General features: G+C 35.1%; 1 protein-coding gene across 3 annotated transcripts in view; it reads left to right on the top strand.

Annotated features, from left to right (window-relative positions):
- ARL5A (ARF like GTPase 5A) overlaps positions 1 to 14,930 on the top strand; it is a 50,761-nt gene that overhangs the window by 16,876 nt on the left and 18,955 nt on the right. Inside the window, exons 4-6 of one of the 3 annotated variants that reach the window (XR_008682057.2) lie at positions 79 to 162; positions 5,948 to 6,099; positions 9,356 to 9,679. Coding sequence is in view for 2 of the 3 variants with exons in the window: in XM_055397134.2 (XP_055253109.1) it covers positions 79 to 162; positions 5,948 to 6,099; positions 9,356 to 9,404 (285 nt within the window). In the remaining variant the exon portion in view is untranslated. Of the gene's footprint in view, positions 1 to 78; positions 163 to 5,947; positions 6,100 to 9,355; positions 13,872 to 14,930 lie in introns of those variants that run through there. The other 2 variants (XM_055397134.2, XM_088829428.1) reach the window with 2 other exon arrangements.

The raw sequence follows: 14,930 nt of genomic DNA, 5'->3' as shown, positions 1-14,930 counted from the left end.
GAATCAAATAAATACTTGATAAATTTTACAGATAGCAAATTATGTAATCACTAATGACTTTTTTTGTAATTATTTTAGTTTGTAATAGTTGTTGTGGACAGTACAGACAGAGAAAGGATTTCTGTAACTAGAGAAGAACTCTATAAAATGTTAGCCCATGAGGTAAGTAGGATTCTGGCATTAGATGTGTGTTGGGGGGATATTTCTATCACATTTTTATTTTCTATTTTCTCATGGGGGTACTATTTCAGATTTTCGGAAAAAATTATTTATCTGCTAAGTTTGTAATTTTGACAGTTTGCAATTTGGAAGTGTATCTGGAAGCAGTAGAAAGATTGTGGAGTCAGTTGTAGATTTTTAACTCCATTTATCTTAGATAAATTTGGTTTAGAAGTTCTCCTGGACAAAAAGATCTAAAATGGCTTTCATTTTAAATAGATTAATCATACAGAGGATTATCATTAAGATTTTATAACGTCTTATTTCTAAGACACACAGTAAGTTCTCATTATAACTCAGACTAATACTTAAATTTGTTGCCCTTTAGTCTGATATTTTTCCCTCAACCGAACAAAACTATTTAACTAGCCACATTTTTTAGTCCTTGAGAAATATAACTGTTAACATAATTTGAGAATTAAATGGACTGAATAATATAGTCAGTAATGATAATAGTAACTATAAAATCATATATTATTTATAATAGAGTTGTACCTCTGTGTTAGCAGAGTTTTGGTTCTAGGATGCCCGTAGGTACCAAAATCCAAAGATGTTCAAGTTCCTTGTATAAAATGGTACAGTATTTACATATAACCTATGCACATCCTCCTGTATACTTTAAGTCATCTGTAGATTGCTGTAATATCTAGTACAGTGTAAATGCTATGAAAATATGCAGCAAATTCAAGTTTTGCTTTTTGAACGTTCTGGAATTTTTTTCCTGAGTATCTTCAACTTGAGGTTCATTGAATATGTGACTGCAGAACCCATGTATAAGGAAGGCCAACTGTAGTGGCATCTGATTATTTTTACTTCTCTTATCAGAGATGTTACTTTCTCAACTCACAGGTGGAAATAGAATAGTAAATACTTAAATGTGTTGTATAATTTTTGAATGGAATTTTAATATAGCTTCAGGAAACTGGGATATCTTTGTAATAAGGTTTTATATTAGTTTTAATATTGAGTCAGTGGTTTGCTTTTGTGATTTTCATTAAGAATTTTTGTATGTTTCACATGTAAGGAAACTTGGTGAAGTAGTTACGTAAATTGAAGTTCCTGTTTTGCTTGTGGTGGTCATACCCACCAAGATGCTGTTTTGAACGGATTCTAGCAGTTGTTAAATCCTTTGGAATTTGTTTTAAAAACTCATCTTGCCTTTGAACATGTATTTAACAATTTTCAATTCTAGTTTGAGAAAGAGTAAACAATAAAAGAAGCACCAGCTAAGGATTTTTAAAATTTCCCTTTTGCATTTTACAACAATGCGCCATTCTTCAGTTTTTACCAAAGAGTTGTTCTGTTGTTGTTTTATGAAGACTTTAGAAAAAGAAAAATAAGACGCAAAATGTATTTGTCTCTTGACTATATTTTTTACTTTGTTAACAGGTAGCCTCCCTATTTGATTCTTACTCTTAATTGGCCAATATGTAGGACATCAGTATTAGAAAAAGTCCAGAGAGTAGGGCCCTAACAGAGTTGTTGGATTTTATGAGTTGAGTCATTAACTTGCATAGATCAATTAACCTCATCTTTTATGGACTAGCACACTGAGGCCCAGTAGTTTATGTGAATTGATGAGCTTTTGAATTTAAGCATTCACATCATTCAGGCTCTTCACTAAGAAAAATAGTAAAAGCCAGAAATAGAACCTAGCTTGAAAGTGAAAGGAGAAGGGATGAGATTACCAGAAAAGAAAGGAATTACAGGTGAAATTGGGAGCGAGAGTTAAGTTACTTAATAGGGTCAGGAAGAGCCAATAGGCAGAGTTCTGGGGAGGAGCTTCCAGCTCAAGGATGAGAATTTGTGAATGAAAAACAAATTTCTACATGGGTTAGTCAAGTGCTTCATGCATACCACAACGGTCTTCTTATCATCACCAGTAATGATTCTGTTTATTACAAAACACAGAACTACAGCTAAATACAAAACTACAGCTAAATACAACTAAATACATTTCTGAAAGCTTCATCTTAAGTGAAGTGCAAAAACATTGAAACTCATAAATTTTTTTAAAAATTCCAAAGACAAAGAAATAGATGAATTTTATTCAGAATGACTCAATTCTAATGAATGAATTCACTTCAGAATGAATTACTTCTGGTAATTATCTCTACAAATGGAGTTTGAGAAACAAATTGACAACTATATATGGCATATAGACAATGTTAATAAGTAAATATGTCTTGTATGTGCTACTATTCATTTCCTTGACTAAGCTAAAAACTATTTTTAGACTCTTAAGAACAGAAGTCTGTGGTATGGAGCAGAACTTTTTCAAAGTGTTTAAAATGGGTAATGTACAAAAGATCACCACTCTTTAGCTTGTACTTGACCTCTTGTTAAGTCAAGTTAACAGCCTTAAACCAGTGTATCTCTTTTCTACTATTAGCATAATGCATACTTTGTTGTGAGGTTATTTTAATAAAAAGTAAAGGAAGACTTAATTTTCCTCTTTTCCTAAATATTTAAATGTAGATAACATAGCTTTAAAAAAATCAAGAACCTTAAATAAAATTTGAGCCTTTAATATCTAGAAAAATTACATTCAATATGGGTTTTTTTCTTTTTTCTTTAGACATTGCAGTACCTGATTGTTTCTTAGGTTTTCCAGTTTTCAGTCTACGGGCCCCTCCAAATAATTTTGTTAATAAAAGGGATGAATATAGGTTACTTATAAATAGCATAAACTATGTGTCCTAACTTGTGCCAAATATTTCTGTTGTCACATATTTCTAAAGTTTGTCCCTTGAACATGCCAGCATTACCTGGCATGACCTATATAAAGATTTCAACACATGCTGGCAGGAAGAGGTAGTGAAACCTAAACTATAGGAAGATAGGAATTAAATCCCATGGAAAGTCCATCTGCTCAAGTGATTCAGCCATATATCAACTATTGATAACTGTTCCATTTTCCAGTTGAGTTCAGTAGCTCAGTCGTGTCCGACTCTTTGCGACCCCATGAATCACAGCATACCAGGCCTCCCTGTCCATCACCAACTCCCGGAGTTCACTCAAACTCATGTCCATCGAGTCTGTGATGCCATCCAGCCATCTCATTCTCTGTCGTCCCCTTCTCCTCCCACCCCCAATCCCTCCCAGCATCAGAGTCTTTTTCCAGTGAGTCAACTCGTCGCATGAGGTGGCCAAAGTATTGGAGTTTCAGCTGTAGCATCAGTCCTTCCAATGAACACCCAGGATTGATCTCCTTTAGAATGGACTGGTTGGATCTCCTTGCAGTCCAAGGGACTCTCAAGAGTCTTCTCCAATACCACAGGTCAAAAGCAATAATTCTTCGGCGATCAGCTTTCTTCACAGTCCAACTCTCACATCCATACATGACCACTGGAAAAACCATAGCCTTGACTAGATGGACCTTTGTTGGCAAAGTAATGTCTCTGCTTTTTAATACACTATCCAGGTTGGTCATAACCTTCCTTCCAAGGAGTAAGCGTCTTAATTTCATGGCTGCAATCAGCATCCGCAGTGATTTTGGAGCCCCGAAAACTAAAGTCTGACACTGTTTCCACTGTTTCCCCATCTATTTCCCATGAAGTGATGGGACCAGATGCCATGATCTTTGTTTTCTGAATGTTGAGCTTCAAGCCAACCTTTTCACTCTCCTCCTTCACTTTCATCAAGAGGCTTTTGAGTTCTTCTTCACCTCCTGCCATAAGGGTGGTGTCATCTGCATATCTGAGGTTATTGATATTTCTCCCAGCAATCTTGATTCCAGCTTGTGCTTCTTCCAGCCCAGCGTTCCTCATGATGTACTCTGCATATAAGTTAAATAAGCAGGGTGACAATATACAACCTTGACGTACTCCCTTTCCTATTTGGAACCAGTCTGTTGTTCCATGTCCAGTTCTAACTGTAGCTTCCTGACCTGCATACAGGTTTCTCAAGAGGCAGGTCAGGTGGTCTGGTATTCCCATCTCTTTCAGAATTGTCCACAGCTTATTGTGATCCACACAGTCAAAGGCTTTGGCATAGTCAACGAAGCACATAAGATAAAAATCATATACTTGATAATGCATGAACACCAGTTATAGGTCATCCCTTCAACTTTTTGCCTTATGTAAATAGATGATCTGAACTATAGGTGAAACAGATTGAATTGGAACTCTCTTGAGGGAGAGGTAGTATTTTATTTTTTTGATTTATTTTTATTTGAAGGATAATTGCTTTATAATATTGTATTGGCTTCTGCCATATATTAGCATGAATCAACCATAGGTATACATATGTTCCCTCCCTCTTGAGTCTCCCACCCCATCCCACCTTTCTGGGTTGTCACAGCATGGGTTTGAGCTCCCTGAGTCTCACAGCAATAAATAGGAACTCTTAGAACTTAATGTTTTCAGAGCAGTGGTCCCTGACCTTTTTAGCACCAGGGACTAATTTTGTGGAAGACGATTTTTCCACAGTCCCATGGAGGGGAAAGAGATAGTTTCCTGGTGATTGAAGCACATTATATTTATTGTGCACTTTTATTTCTATTTCTATTATTATTACATCAACGCCATCTCAGATCATCAGGCATTCGATTCCAGAGTTTTGGGACCCTCGTTTTAGAGTATCCCTTGTCTGACCAAGTTATTCAGGTAAATCTGTAGTACCGTAGTCCCGTCCTGCAGAGGGCGCTGTAACTAAGTCAGTCTCCATTGTTTATGTAAAGCATACAGCAGAACTCCTTTTAACCAAGTAAGAAAGTTACTACTTTGTTTATTTGCTTCAGAAAGAATGAAAAGCCATCGAGACTCTCTTCTAGCAAGAGTAAAATAATGTGGAACAGTGTCTGTTTAAACTTACTGAAGACTCTTGCTTCATACACACATACACATGATTGAAACCAAAATATTCTCACTGAGATCCCTGAAAAAAAGATGGCATTCAACAGAGCTGGGAACACTTGCAGACATAGCATCAAAACCTTAGTTCTGTATCTCATATATGCAAAGTTTTATGAGAGTTCAGTCCACTAGTTGAGTGGATCCATCATGGTTTCTTAGCCCAGTATTCACGAATGGACTTTAGGATATCTATGAACACCCTAAAATTGTACAAAAACTTTTGGGCATATATACATACGTACATTTTTATGAGAGAGAAGTCCATAACTCTCCTTAGGTTTACCAAGGAAGCTCTACCTAAAGTATAGGTTGGGCAAGAATTTTGAAAAGCTCTTGAGTGCCACGCTATAGAGTAATTGGGGTTGGGGTGGTGGTTATTTAGTTGCTAAGTCACGTCTGACTCTTTACAACCCCATGGACTTAGCCCACCAGGCTCTTCTGTCCATGGGATTTCCCGGGCAAGAATACTGAAGTAGGTTACCATTTCCTCTCAAGGGGATCTTCCTGACCCAGGGATCAAACCTCTGTCTCCTGCATTAGCGAGTAGATTCTTTACCATTGAGCCACTTGGGAATCCTGGGGGAATGGTTAGACGTGTATTAAATTGGAAGATGTGACTGTTAAATAGAGCATGTAGGACCATAAAAATGTAATCTAGGACTGCAAGAAATATGTAAATATATGCAAGTTTAGAGTGATTAATTTAAATGTGTTCAGTTTGATGTTCTACTTTCCATCATAAGAGCTATGAGATACTTTTATGTAAAGTAGTTGAGACAATTTAGGTTACACAGATTATCGAATATAATTTGTTAAATTGGAAAGTGTTGAAAAAAATAAACTGACCTTTACAGTTTTGTTTGCTTTTGTAGGACCTAAGGAAAGCTGGATTGCTGATTTTTGCTAACAAACAAGATGTTAAAGGATGCATGACTGTAGCAGAAATCTCCCAGTTTTTGAAACTAACTTCTATTAAAGATCACCAGTGGCATATCCAGGCATGCTGTGCTCTTACTGGCGAGGGGTAAGATGTCTTCTTCATGAATAATAATGTATTTCACTTTAAAACTTGTATTTCTTTTTAAAATCAAATATTTAAGGTTACCATGTACAAAACTTTGTGAGGGAGAGATGTAAGACACAGTCCATGCAAGTCAGGAAATAGTTCCTGCACTGTCGTGGAGACTTACATTCTAAGGAAGGAACTGGCACTTGCTGAGTATGTCCTGAGCCTTGCATGCTTTCTATAGAGTGTATCATTTATTCCTAACAGTCATGTAGACCGGTTATTTTAAGTTAATGTTTTATGCATAAAAAAGCTGAAATAGAAGATTTGCATGAGGGACTAGTTTGCAGATATGCCATCAGTGTTGACAAAAGGGAGTTTCTGCACTTCAAAAAATAAAAGCGTTAGAATTGGAGAGTGTGTGGCAGAAGGATCCTTGGCCCTGGAGGGAAAGGTGGTGCCTGCAGCAGAAGTTTGCCCCAGTCTGATGCCCAGGGGTGAAAGGATATCAAGCAGGCAGAGTTTGTCAGCATTGTTATAGGTGAGATATAGAACATAGAATGTTATACGAGGCATAGCTAGATAGTGTCAATAATTCAGTATTTGTTTTACCCTTCTCTGTGACCTTAAAAGGGGGGCAGTTTCTGCCACTGCAGGTAAATTCATATCTATGCCTCAAGCTTCTGCCCTTTTCTAACACCTGAAGAAGCCCATCCCCAAACTGAAGAACTAAATTGGACTTGAAGCTGAATCTTAGCAAATAGAAGGCACCGTTACCTGATTACAGACATTTGGAAGAGCATAGATCATGGCATCTTGTCCCATCACTTCATGGGAAATAGGTGGGGAAACAGTGGAAACAGTGTCAGACTTTATTCTTTTGGGCTCCAAAATCACTGCAGATGGTGGTTGCAGCCATGAAATTAAAAGACCCTTACTCCTTGGAAGGAAAGTTATGACCAACCTAGATAGCATATTGAAAAGCAGAGAAATTACTTTGTCAACAAAGGCCCATCTAGTCAAGGCTATGGTTTTTCCAGTGGTCATGTATGGATGTGAGAGTTGGACTGTGAAGAAAGCTGAGCGCCAAAGAATTGATGCTTTTGAACTGTGGTGCTGGAGAAGACTCTTGAGAGTCCCTTGGACTGCAAAGAGATCCAACCAGTCTATTCTAAAGGAGATCAATCCTGGGTGTTCATTGGAAGCACTGATGCTGAGGCTGAAACTCCAGTCCTTTGGCCACCTCATGCGAAGAGTTGACTCATTGGAAAAGACCCTGATGCTGGGAGGGATCGGGGGCAGGAGGAGAAGGGGACGACAGAGGATGAGATGGCTGAATGGCATCACCAACTCGATGCACATGAGTTTGGGTGAACTCTGGAAGTTGGTGATGGACAGGAAGGCCTGGCGTGCTGCAATTCATGCGGTTGCAAAGAGTCAGACTCGACTGAGCAACTGAGCTGAACTGAGTTATTAGAACCTCAAAATAGCAAATCTGTTCATTAAAAAAAAAATCAGACAATGCCAACTATCCACATACTCATTTAAGTAAAAATATCTTCTACAAAGTTCTTTGTTAAATAGTTTATATACATATTGGATACCTAAATAGATATTGGTATATCTTTATTTGTATTATCTTTATCAAAAGTCTTAAAGCAAAAGCACTGACTATAATACTAAATCTGACAACAAAGATAAATGGTCTAGGACTAATAAAAGATTTAACTTGTATACTTTGAGTAATTGTGTGGAAAATACATCATTAGTTAGGATACATGTGAATTCTGGCAGTTTTAATGTGTTAAGAGCATTACTTATTAATTTTTGTGGCAAAATACATATAATATAAAACTGGTAATTTAACCTTTTTTAAGTGTACAATACATGGGCATTAAGTACATCCACAGTGTGATGCAGCCATCACCCCTCTCTATTTTGAGTTCCGGCAGTTTTATTTTTAAAGGGGGACATCAGCAGATGATGCCATCTTTTCAGTTTTGGGTTTATGTGGTCTTCCATTTGCAAGAGTTAGCAAATGGAAATGTTTGGTTTAGGGGAAATGTTGTTTCCTGTGTAATCTGACCACCTTAGTCTTGGTTTTAGTATTGGTGACATTTTGACTCCCACCTCAGTCTCTAAGGTCAGGCTCCCTCTGTAATATGGGAAGGGTTCTGGTCCTAGTACTGTGAAGATTAGATAATGGATATTAAGTTCTTAGTGCAGTCTCTGGTTTGCTCTTAAGTAAGTCCTGTACCTTTAACAGTGTAGAATTAATTAATTTACTCATCTTGTTATTGTATTGTTTCCTTTTGAGTAGTTTAAAGGTGACGAATTAAAAGAAAAAAAGTATGGGCCTGTACCAAAACAATCGTTGATTTACTTCATTGCCCTCTTTTCCTTCTATTTCTATTGTCTTTACATTTTTAGACTTAGGCACAAAAACCTGAGTTCTGACTTTAAATATTAATGTGGTAGCATTGTTTCTCAGATCTGTAAAATCTCCTCATAGATATTGATTGATGCTTCATAATAGTCCTTCATTTTGTTATATTTCCCTCTTGCAAAATAAACATTTAGATTCTTTTACCATAATAAATATCTCTTTCTATATTTTGGATTATGCTCAATTACCCATTGTTCAATGATAACTGGTGTTAGTAATATGAAATTTTATTTCTTTCGTATTTTTTTAATGTATAGATGTCACAAATACTACATGCATACTTTGTTTTAATAGCTACTATATATTAAATATCCTGCCATTTCTACTTCATTTATATTGTGAGCATTTTGTCATATTATAAAACAATCTTTGAAAGGAATTATTTAATACATCGTCATATGAATGTTCCATAATTTGTTAAATTTTTTCTCTATTGCCAGACATCTAGATTTTACCATTTCCTATTAAAAATGCTTTCATGAACAGTAATAATACATAAACATGTCCTTATCTTTTTTAGGATATATTTCTAAAAGTAGAAAAAAGGGTAGAGTGTTGGTATTTTAAGCATTTTTGATACTTCTTACTAAATTACTTTCTATGAGCTTTCACTATGTAATTATTGAGCTTCTTTTATGTATCAGGCAGTATTCTATGCACTAGAGACAAAACAGAACCAGAAATGTACAGTTGTACTGTATGAAAGTATAGCACCCACATACTGATTTTTCTAATTTTTGTTGTTTAGATAAAAAAATGGTATCTTCTTTTAGTTTGCTCTTCATAGCTTTTTGAAAATTTGATCAAGATATTTTATTTTCTTTATAGATTATGCCAAGGACTTGAATGGATGATGTCACGACTTAAGATTAGATGATCTCTACTGACCTCTTCTCATAGACTTTGTGTAAATGAAGTGCTGGACTTTACCTGAAGCTGAAAAATTTAATGGTTTAGATAATTTATGATAAACTGATTTAAACATTTAAACTTTTTCTATAAGAAGAAAAATTAAGACCACTTATTTGAAAACACAGATGAAGTTTCACCTTTCAATCTGCTTTCTCATTAGTTCCTTCCAAAGCAAGGTCTTAAAGCTGTGATTGACATTTTTCTCATAATGAATCCTCTCAGGACATTGTGTAGCCTGTGGTAAGTACAAAGGGAGAGGAAGACATTTTTAACTTTCAGAGCTTTATTATCAGTATAACCCTCCCTTGTTGAATGTTGTTCTCTTCCTGTTCCATTAAGTCAAAATACAAATCAGCACAGATACTCAGTTTCCAATATTTTAAAATGTAATTATGAAAAGTATTTTGCATAAGTTGTGTATGTATTGTGTATATACCTCAAGTTCGAGTTAATGGCTTTGATTTATGTTCTTAAAGAAGAGCAAATAACACAAAAACTAATATCCTTATAACAAACATATTGGGATGAGTCCTGGCGTTGATGGTGGGTGCCGTTTTGTACTTCCCCTGTGTTCTCTGTATCGTACTAACCCACCCCCAAATCATTGAGCCGCTCTTTTAAGAGAAAAAGAAAGGAAAAGCTTCACATTGTGTCCCTAATTTTTTATTGAGCAAATCACATACGTGGAAAGCTGTAATCTAGCTGAGTGGAGTATCTGTCATATTCTTGACTTAGTATTACTGGTGGGCAGAATAGCACACTGAGCAGTTATCAGATTGCTCCCTTTATTGGACCTTATGCCATCTAAATTTACTGAGTGAATTGTTAATCCATTAATTGACCGATCATTAATTGTGATTAAAATTATAAAGCGATTTTTTTCAGCATTAATTGGAAACTGTTGTGTGAAATATGTCTACCAAGAGAAGTATCACACCGTAAACATTGTCAAATAATTTAGCTACAGTCTTCTTAGATACCAAATTATATGTCAAGCATTTAAAGTGAATTTGAGATGAGAGGTGAAGCGTATTTTCTAAGCAGTGAAGATAATTTCTTAATTTGAAAATTTCTAATTTCTTAGGAGTTGAAATTGTTTGAGGTTTTATTTGTGTCTAAGTTTTCTTTTATCATCTTACACCACGTGAATGTATTGTTTGATAATTCCAAAATATGAATTTTTTTAATGCTTTTAAGAATTTGGTTTAAAAATTGATCATCATAATGTATTATTTTTATTAAGAAGTAACTTAGCCCCCAAACTTTTTATGTTTACTCGGGTATTTCTTTTTTTCTGCATCTGAAAATCTAAGGTATTTCTGTTGTAACTGTAAGCAAACTTATCCTAAATATGATAAAACATATTCTTGGGTACTATGTTGGTATATCTTCCATGCCCTGAAAATCTGATGACTAGTGCAAAACTGGCGTGTTTTAGAATATTCAAGGGAAGAAAATTACTTTTAATACCACCCTTTTAAATTTCAAAGATTTTGATGAGAAATAGTACATACTATAATTATTGACAACTCGGAAAATTCTTTTCTATAAAATATAAAATACTCATTATATAAATCCAAGTCAGGCATGGGATATCAGTGTTTAAAATTATATGTTATGTTTTGTTTTATATTTATATTATGTTCAAAATGCAAGCATAACACTTTAATATTTGTCAATTTCCTTTTAAAAAGTAAATCCTAAATTACTAAACTTCAGTTGTTCATATGTCCTCATACTTTTTTCAAATCACTATAAGGAATTGCTTGTAAATTAAAAACCCAAATCTATTTTGTAGATGTTGCAGTGTCATCAGAAACAAATACTCTGTAAAGTAACCCAGCAAATCCACACCTTTTATCCTTTTTGCCTTTCAATTTGAGTTCCTTGGATTGCTGCCACATTAGTTCAGCTGTATTAACCGCATAGTCCGTCCCTTGTCATCAAGGTGTTGGCCAAAATTTAATCTTAATTGGATGTTTAAAGCGTGTCTTACCTTGTTACAATTGGTGTAGTGATTGACATGGCATCGTGAGAATGCTTTTTTGGTTATATCCTACCCTCTAGACCAGGCGTTAGAAATAAGATGGTTACCTTTTTGTTGTTTGTTGTTTTAGTAACTAAGCTGTGTCTGACGCTCTTGTGACCCCAGGTATTGTAGGGTACCTTTATACTTGTGCATAAAATCAGAATTACAGCAGAAAAAATTTTTTAATTTGTAATGTGAAAATACATCAAAATCATTTTAACAGTATTACTTCCAAATAACATGGAGCACCTCATGAATAGTCATGTTGGCAATTTATATGTAGTTTTTAAGTGGGATTAAGCAAAGGGCATTGTTTTTGGTTTTTTGATATACTGCATTTGGGTTAAACAAACATCTTATTTAGGGTTATCATGCTCAACTTTGAAAAGAACAAAGCTCCATACCTCTGTTCATGTGACTGGATATAAATATTCTATGTTTGATACTAATTTTGAAAATTGTGTAACTTCTCTCAATACCATGATAAAAGGAACCATATTGCTAAATGCATTTGAATATGTTTAATTTTGTCATGCAGCATTTAGAAAGTATATCTTACACATTCTAATGAGGATCCTTGTTTGAAATTTTCCAGTTCTGTCTTCTTTGGCCCTCATGGATGGGCAAAGAATACATTGAAGGCTGGTGGTTTGGGGTGCAGGGGAAAGTGGGTAGGGAATATGACATTTTGCCTTAAGAATAAAAAAGTGCTTCACCTGCTGTCTGGCATTTTTAATGCAGGTAGTTAAAGTGATTTTAGAAGCATGGCATGAAATAGAAAAGAGTTTCTGTTTTCTGGTCTTCAAGAAGTGCCTAGTAGGTAGTTACAGTGGGATCAGAGAAGTGCAGGGCACCGAGCAAAGGCAGGAAGTCCCTGAGACATTCTTGTCTCTTTTGTCTGAGTGTATAGTACGAAGATGCCTAGAAATGGGATTCTACTGTCCCATCTCTTAGGCACTTTACATTTCTTGCTGTGACTACAGCAACCACATACAGTACAGACAACCTCAAAATTTGTCTATATTAGTGTAAATAGAAAAACTTTAGACAACTTTCTCGTTTTCTCTGCAAGCCTTTTCGGGAATTTATCTGTCGTGTTCTACTTTGTATATAGGGGATAGCAGCACATCCCAGACTATCTGTGAACTCTAGGGTTATCTTGTCTCAATTGCCCAGTTGTATCCTGAAATGAATCCCATCTTTCAAGGCCAGGTTTTGCATGACTTAACTTTGAACCCTGCCACTGTCCAAGTATAATCTGGAACTTCTTGCTTTGGGATTGGCTTTCCCATAGCTCAGCATCCCCTGCACTCCTTTCCCCATCAACAAAGATATGTTCTCTTGGTCCTGGAGATATTCTCAACTTTACCTATATCCATTATTCTCTAAACTGCCAGCCTCTAAGTTGGTTCTTTTGTCCTGTGCTATCCTCCACTGGCTTGATTCATTGATTTGCACTTTGCTTGTTAGAGAGTATTGTCAGAGTTGTTGAGTACATCACAAACTGGCTTGCTGTGTGCACAGCACATAAATGCCTGCAGTAAAAGTCCTTTAAATTATACTGTATTTAGCATTTTAATACTTATAAATTTTAGCTTCTCACACTGAAAAGTAGATTGAGAAAGATAAGTACCTTGACTGCCAGCTCCTTGAGCTGCTAATTAGATGTGAAAGGAATTAAGTTATACATGTATTCTTTTCCCATTACCAAAAATGAGGTATGTGTTAAATAATATCAGTACAAATAATAGGAGAAAGACGACAAACCAAATCATATATGTAGTGTTTAACCTGAAGCCATCCCTACATCCTTGAAACCAAAAACCACATCCCATTTTTCCCCTTCACACTTACTTAAAGAACAGAGGTAAACATTAACTGTCTAAAGGAATTAGTAATGAGACACTTTTCGTTACAAACTAAACCTGTTGAAATGAACTTTAAAAAATATCAGAATTATCAGCCATCATGTTTCAGCACTGTAAATGCAGATTTAATATAGAAAATAATTAAAGTTCTGCTTATATAAAAATAATACTTCTATATCATGCTCCCACAAAGAATGTGTGATATTTAAGACCGGTATGGTGGAGTAAAGGAAAGAAAGAATTTTAAAACTTGAATGCTAAAGAATGACTGCTTCTATTAAACCCTAAAATTGTGTATGGAATTATGAAGAAATTGTAACAGGATACAGTTGGGTTAATTATGCAATATATCTTATCAATTGTCTAGCCCTTGTGTATTGTTCTAAAAACTAATGTTTGAATCTTTATGGTCTTGCCTGCTAGTTATTATGTTCTTTGGTAGAGAATTCCCATAGTCTGTACTCAACAAGTGCCTAAAATTGATTTGTGTTGCTTTTTAAGTCCATCTAATAAATTATATATGTTTTCTATAGTATTATATGTGCTTGGCTTACTGATGATACAGCCTTGAGGGTTTTTAAGTCATAATTTTTGCTTTGAATAAAAAACCTTGAAAATTAAAATACCCATCCTAACCCTGAATAAACCATAGGTTAAGGAGGCACTAGCAAAATCATTTTGTCCTCTTTCCAAGTACAAATATTCCCTGACTCTGGTGTTAGTTAATGCCGAAACTAGAAAAAACTCTGTTGCTGTTTTTTAAAATAGTTTAACACACAGAAAATTATATTGTGTGTTTTAAAACCTTAGTAAAAGTTTGTTGCCTGTGTAAGAGTAGCCTCTTAATTCTCCTCATACTTAGTGGTTAGTAATTTTGTCATGTCATTTAGATCTTGAGCCATTTCATGTGCATGCATACCAGAATCCTTCCTCTTTAGATTCCTCTTAAAAAACAAAATACTTGATAGAATGCTGTTATGTTTCTCACATTCTTTCTTCTTTTTTTCTTTGTCTTTCACTTTCTTTCTTTCCTTCTTCTTCCTTCCTTTCTCCCTCCCTCCCTTCTTTTTCCTTCCTCTTTTCCATCTTTCCTTCCTCCCTTCTTCCTTCCTCTCTCTCTTTGTTGACTGTGAACTCTAGGGGCAAAGACTTGACTGTTCTTTCAGTGATTTACGATTATATTTCATTTCTATTTTAAACGATCTTGCATGAAAAGTGAAAGGTATATATGATTTTAATTATTATTATATACTATTCTCTTCCCAAACCTCTTACATTTGTGATATAAAGAATTCCTCTAATTATTTTTGCTTGAAATAGTCCTTTAGATTAGAGTAGCTTTTTCTTACTTTATGTCCCTCTATGGTTCCTTAAGAGGAAGTGATACCCCTAAGAGCACTTTTAAAGATATTTTTTAGGTTAATGTTCAAGATAACACATTGAAAAGAAAGCTATAATTATGTCCAATGAGGGCTCTTTTGGTTGCTAGAGATGAGGAAAATGTATACTGATTTTAATTTGTGCTTAAAATACATTTTACTAATTAACTTGATTTTTAAATATGACGGATTCTTCTTGTAGATATTAATCTTCC

The sequence above is a fragment of the Moschus berezovskii genome, chromosome 2 (genome assembly GCF_049115385.1).
Source record: "Moschus berezovskii isolate FMDL1 chromosome 2, NW_MosBer_1.0, whole genome shotgun sequence".
In the NCBI taxonomy this organism is placed as follows: Eukaryota; Metazoa; Chordata; class Mammalia; order Artiodactyla; family Moschidae; genus Moschus; species Moschus berezovskii.
The sequence above is the reverse complement of the archived record's forward strand: the minus strand, read 5'-3'. Positions and strand labels throughout refer to the sequence as shown.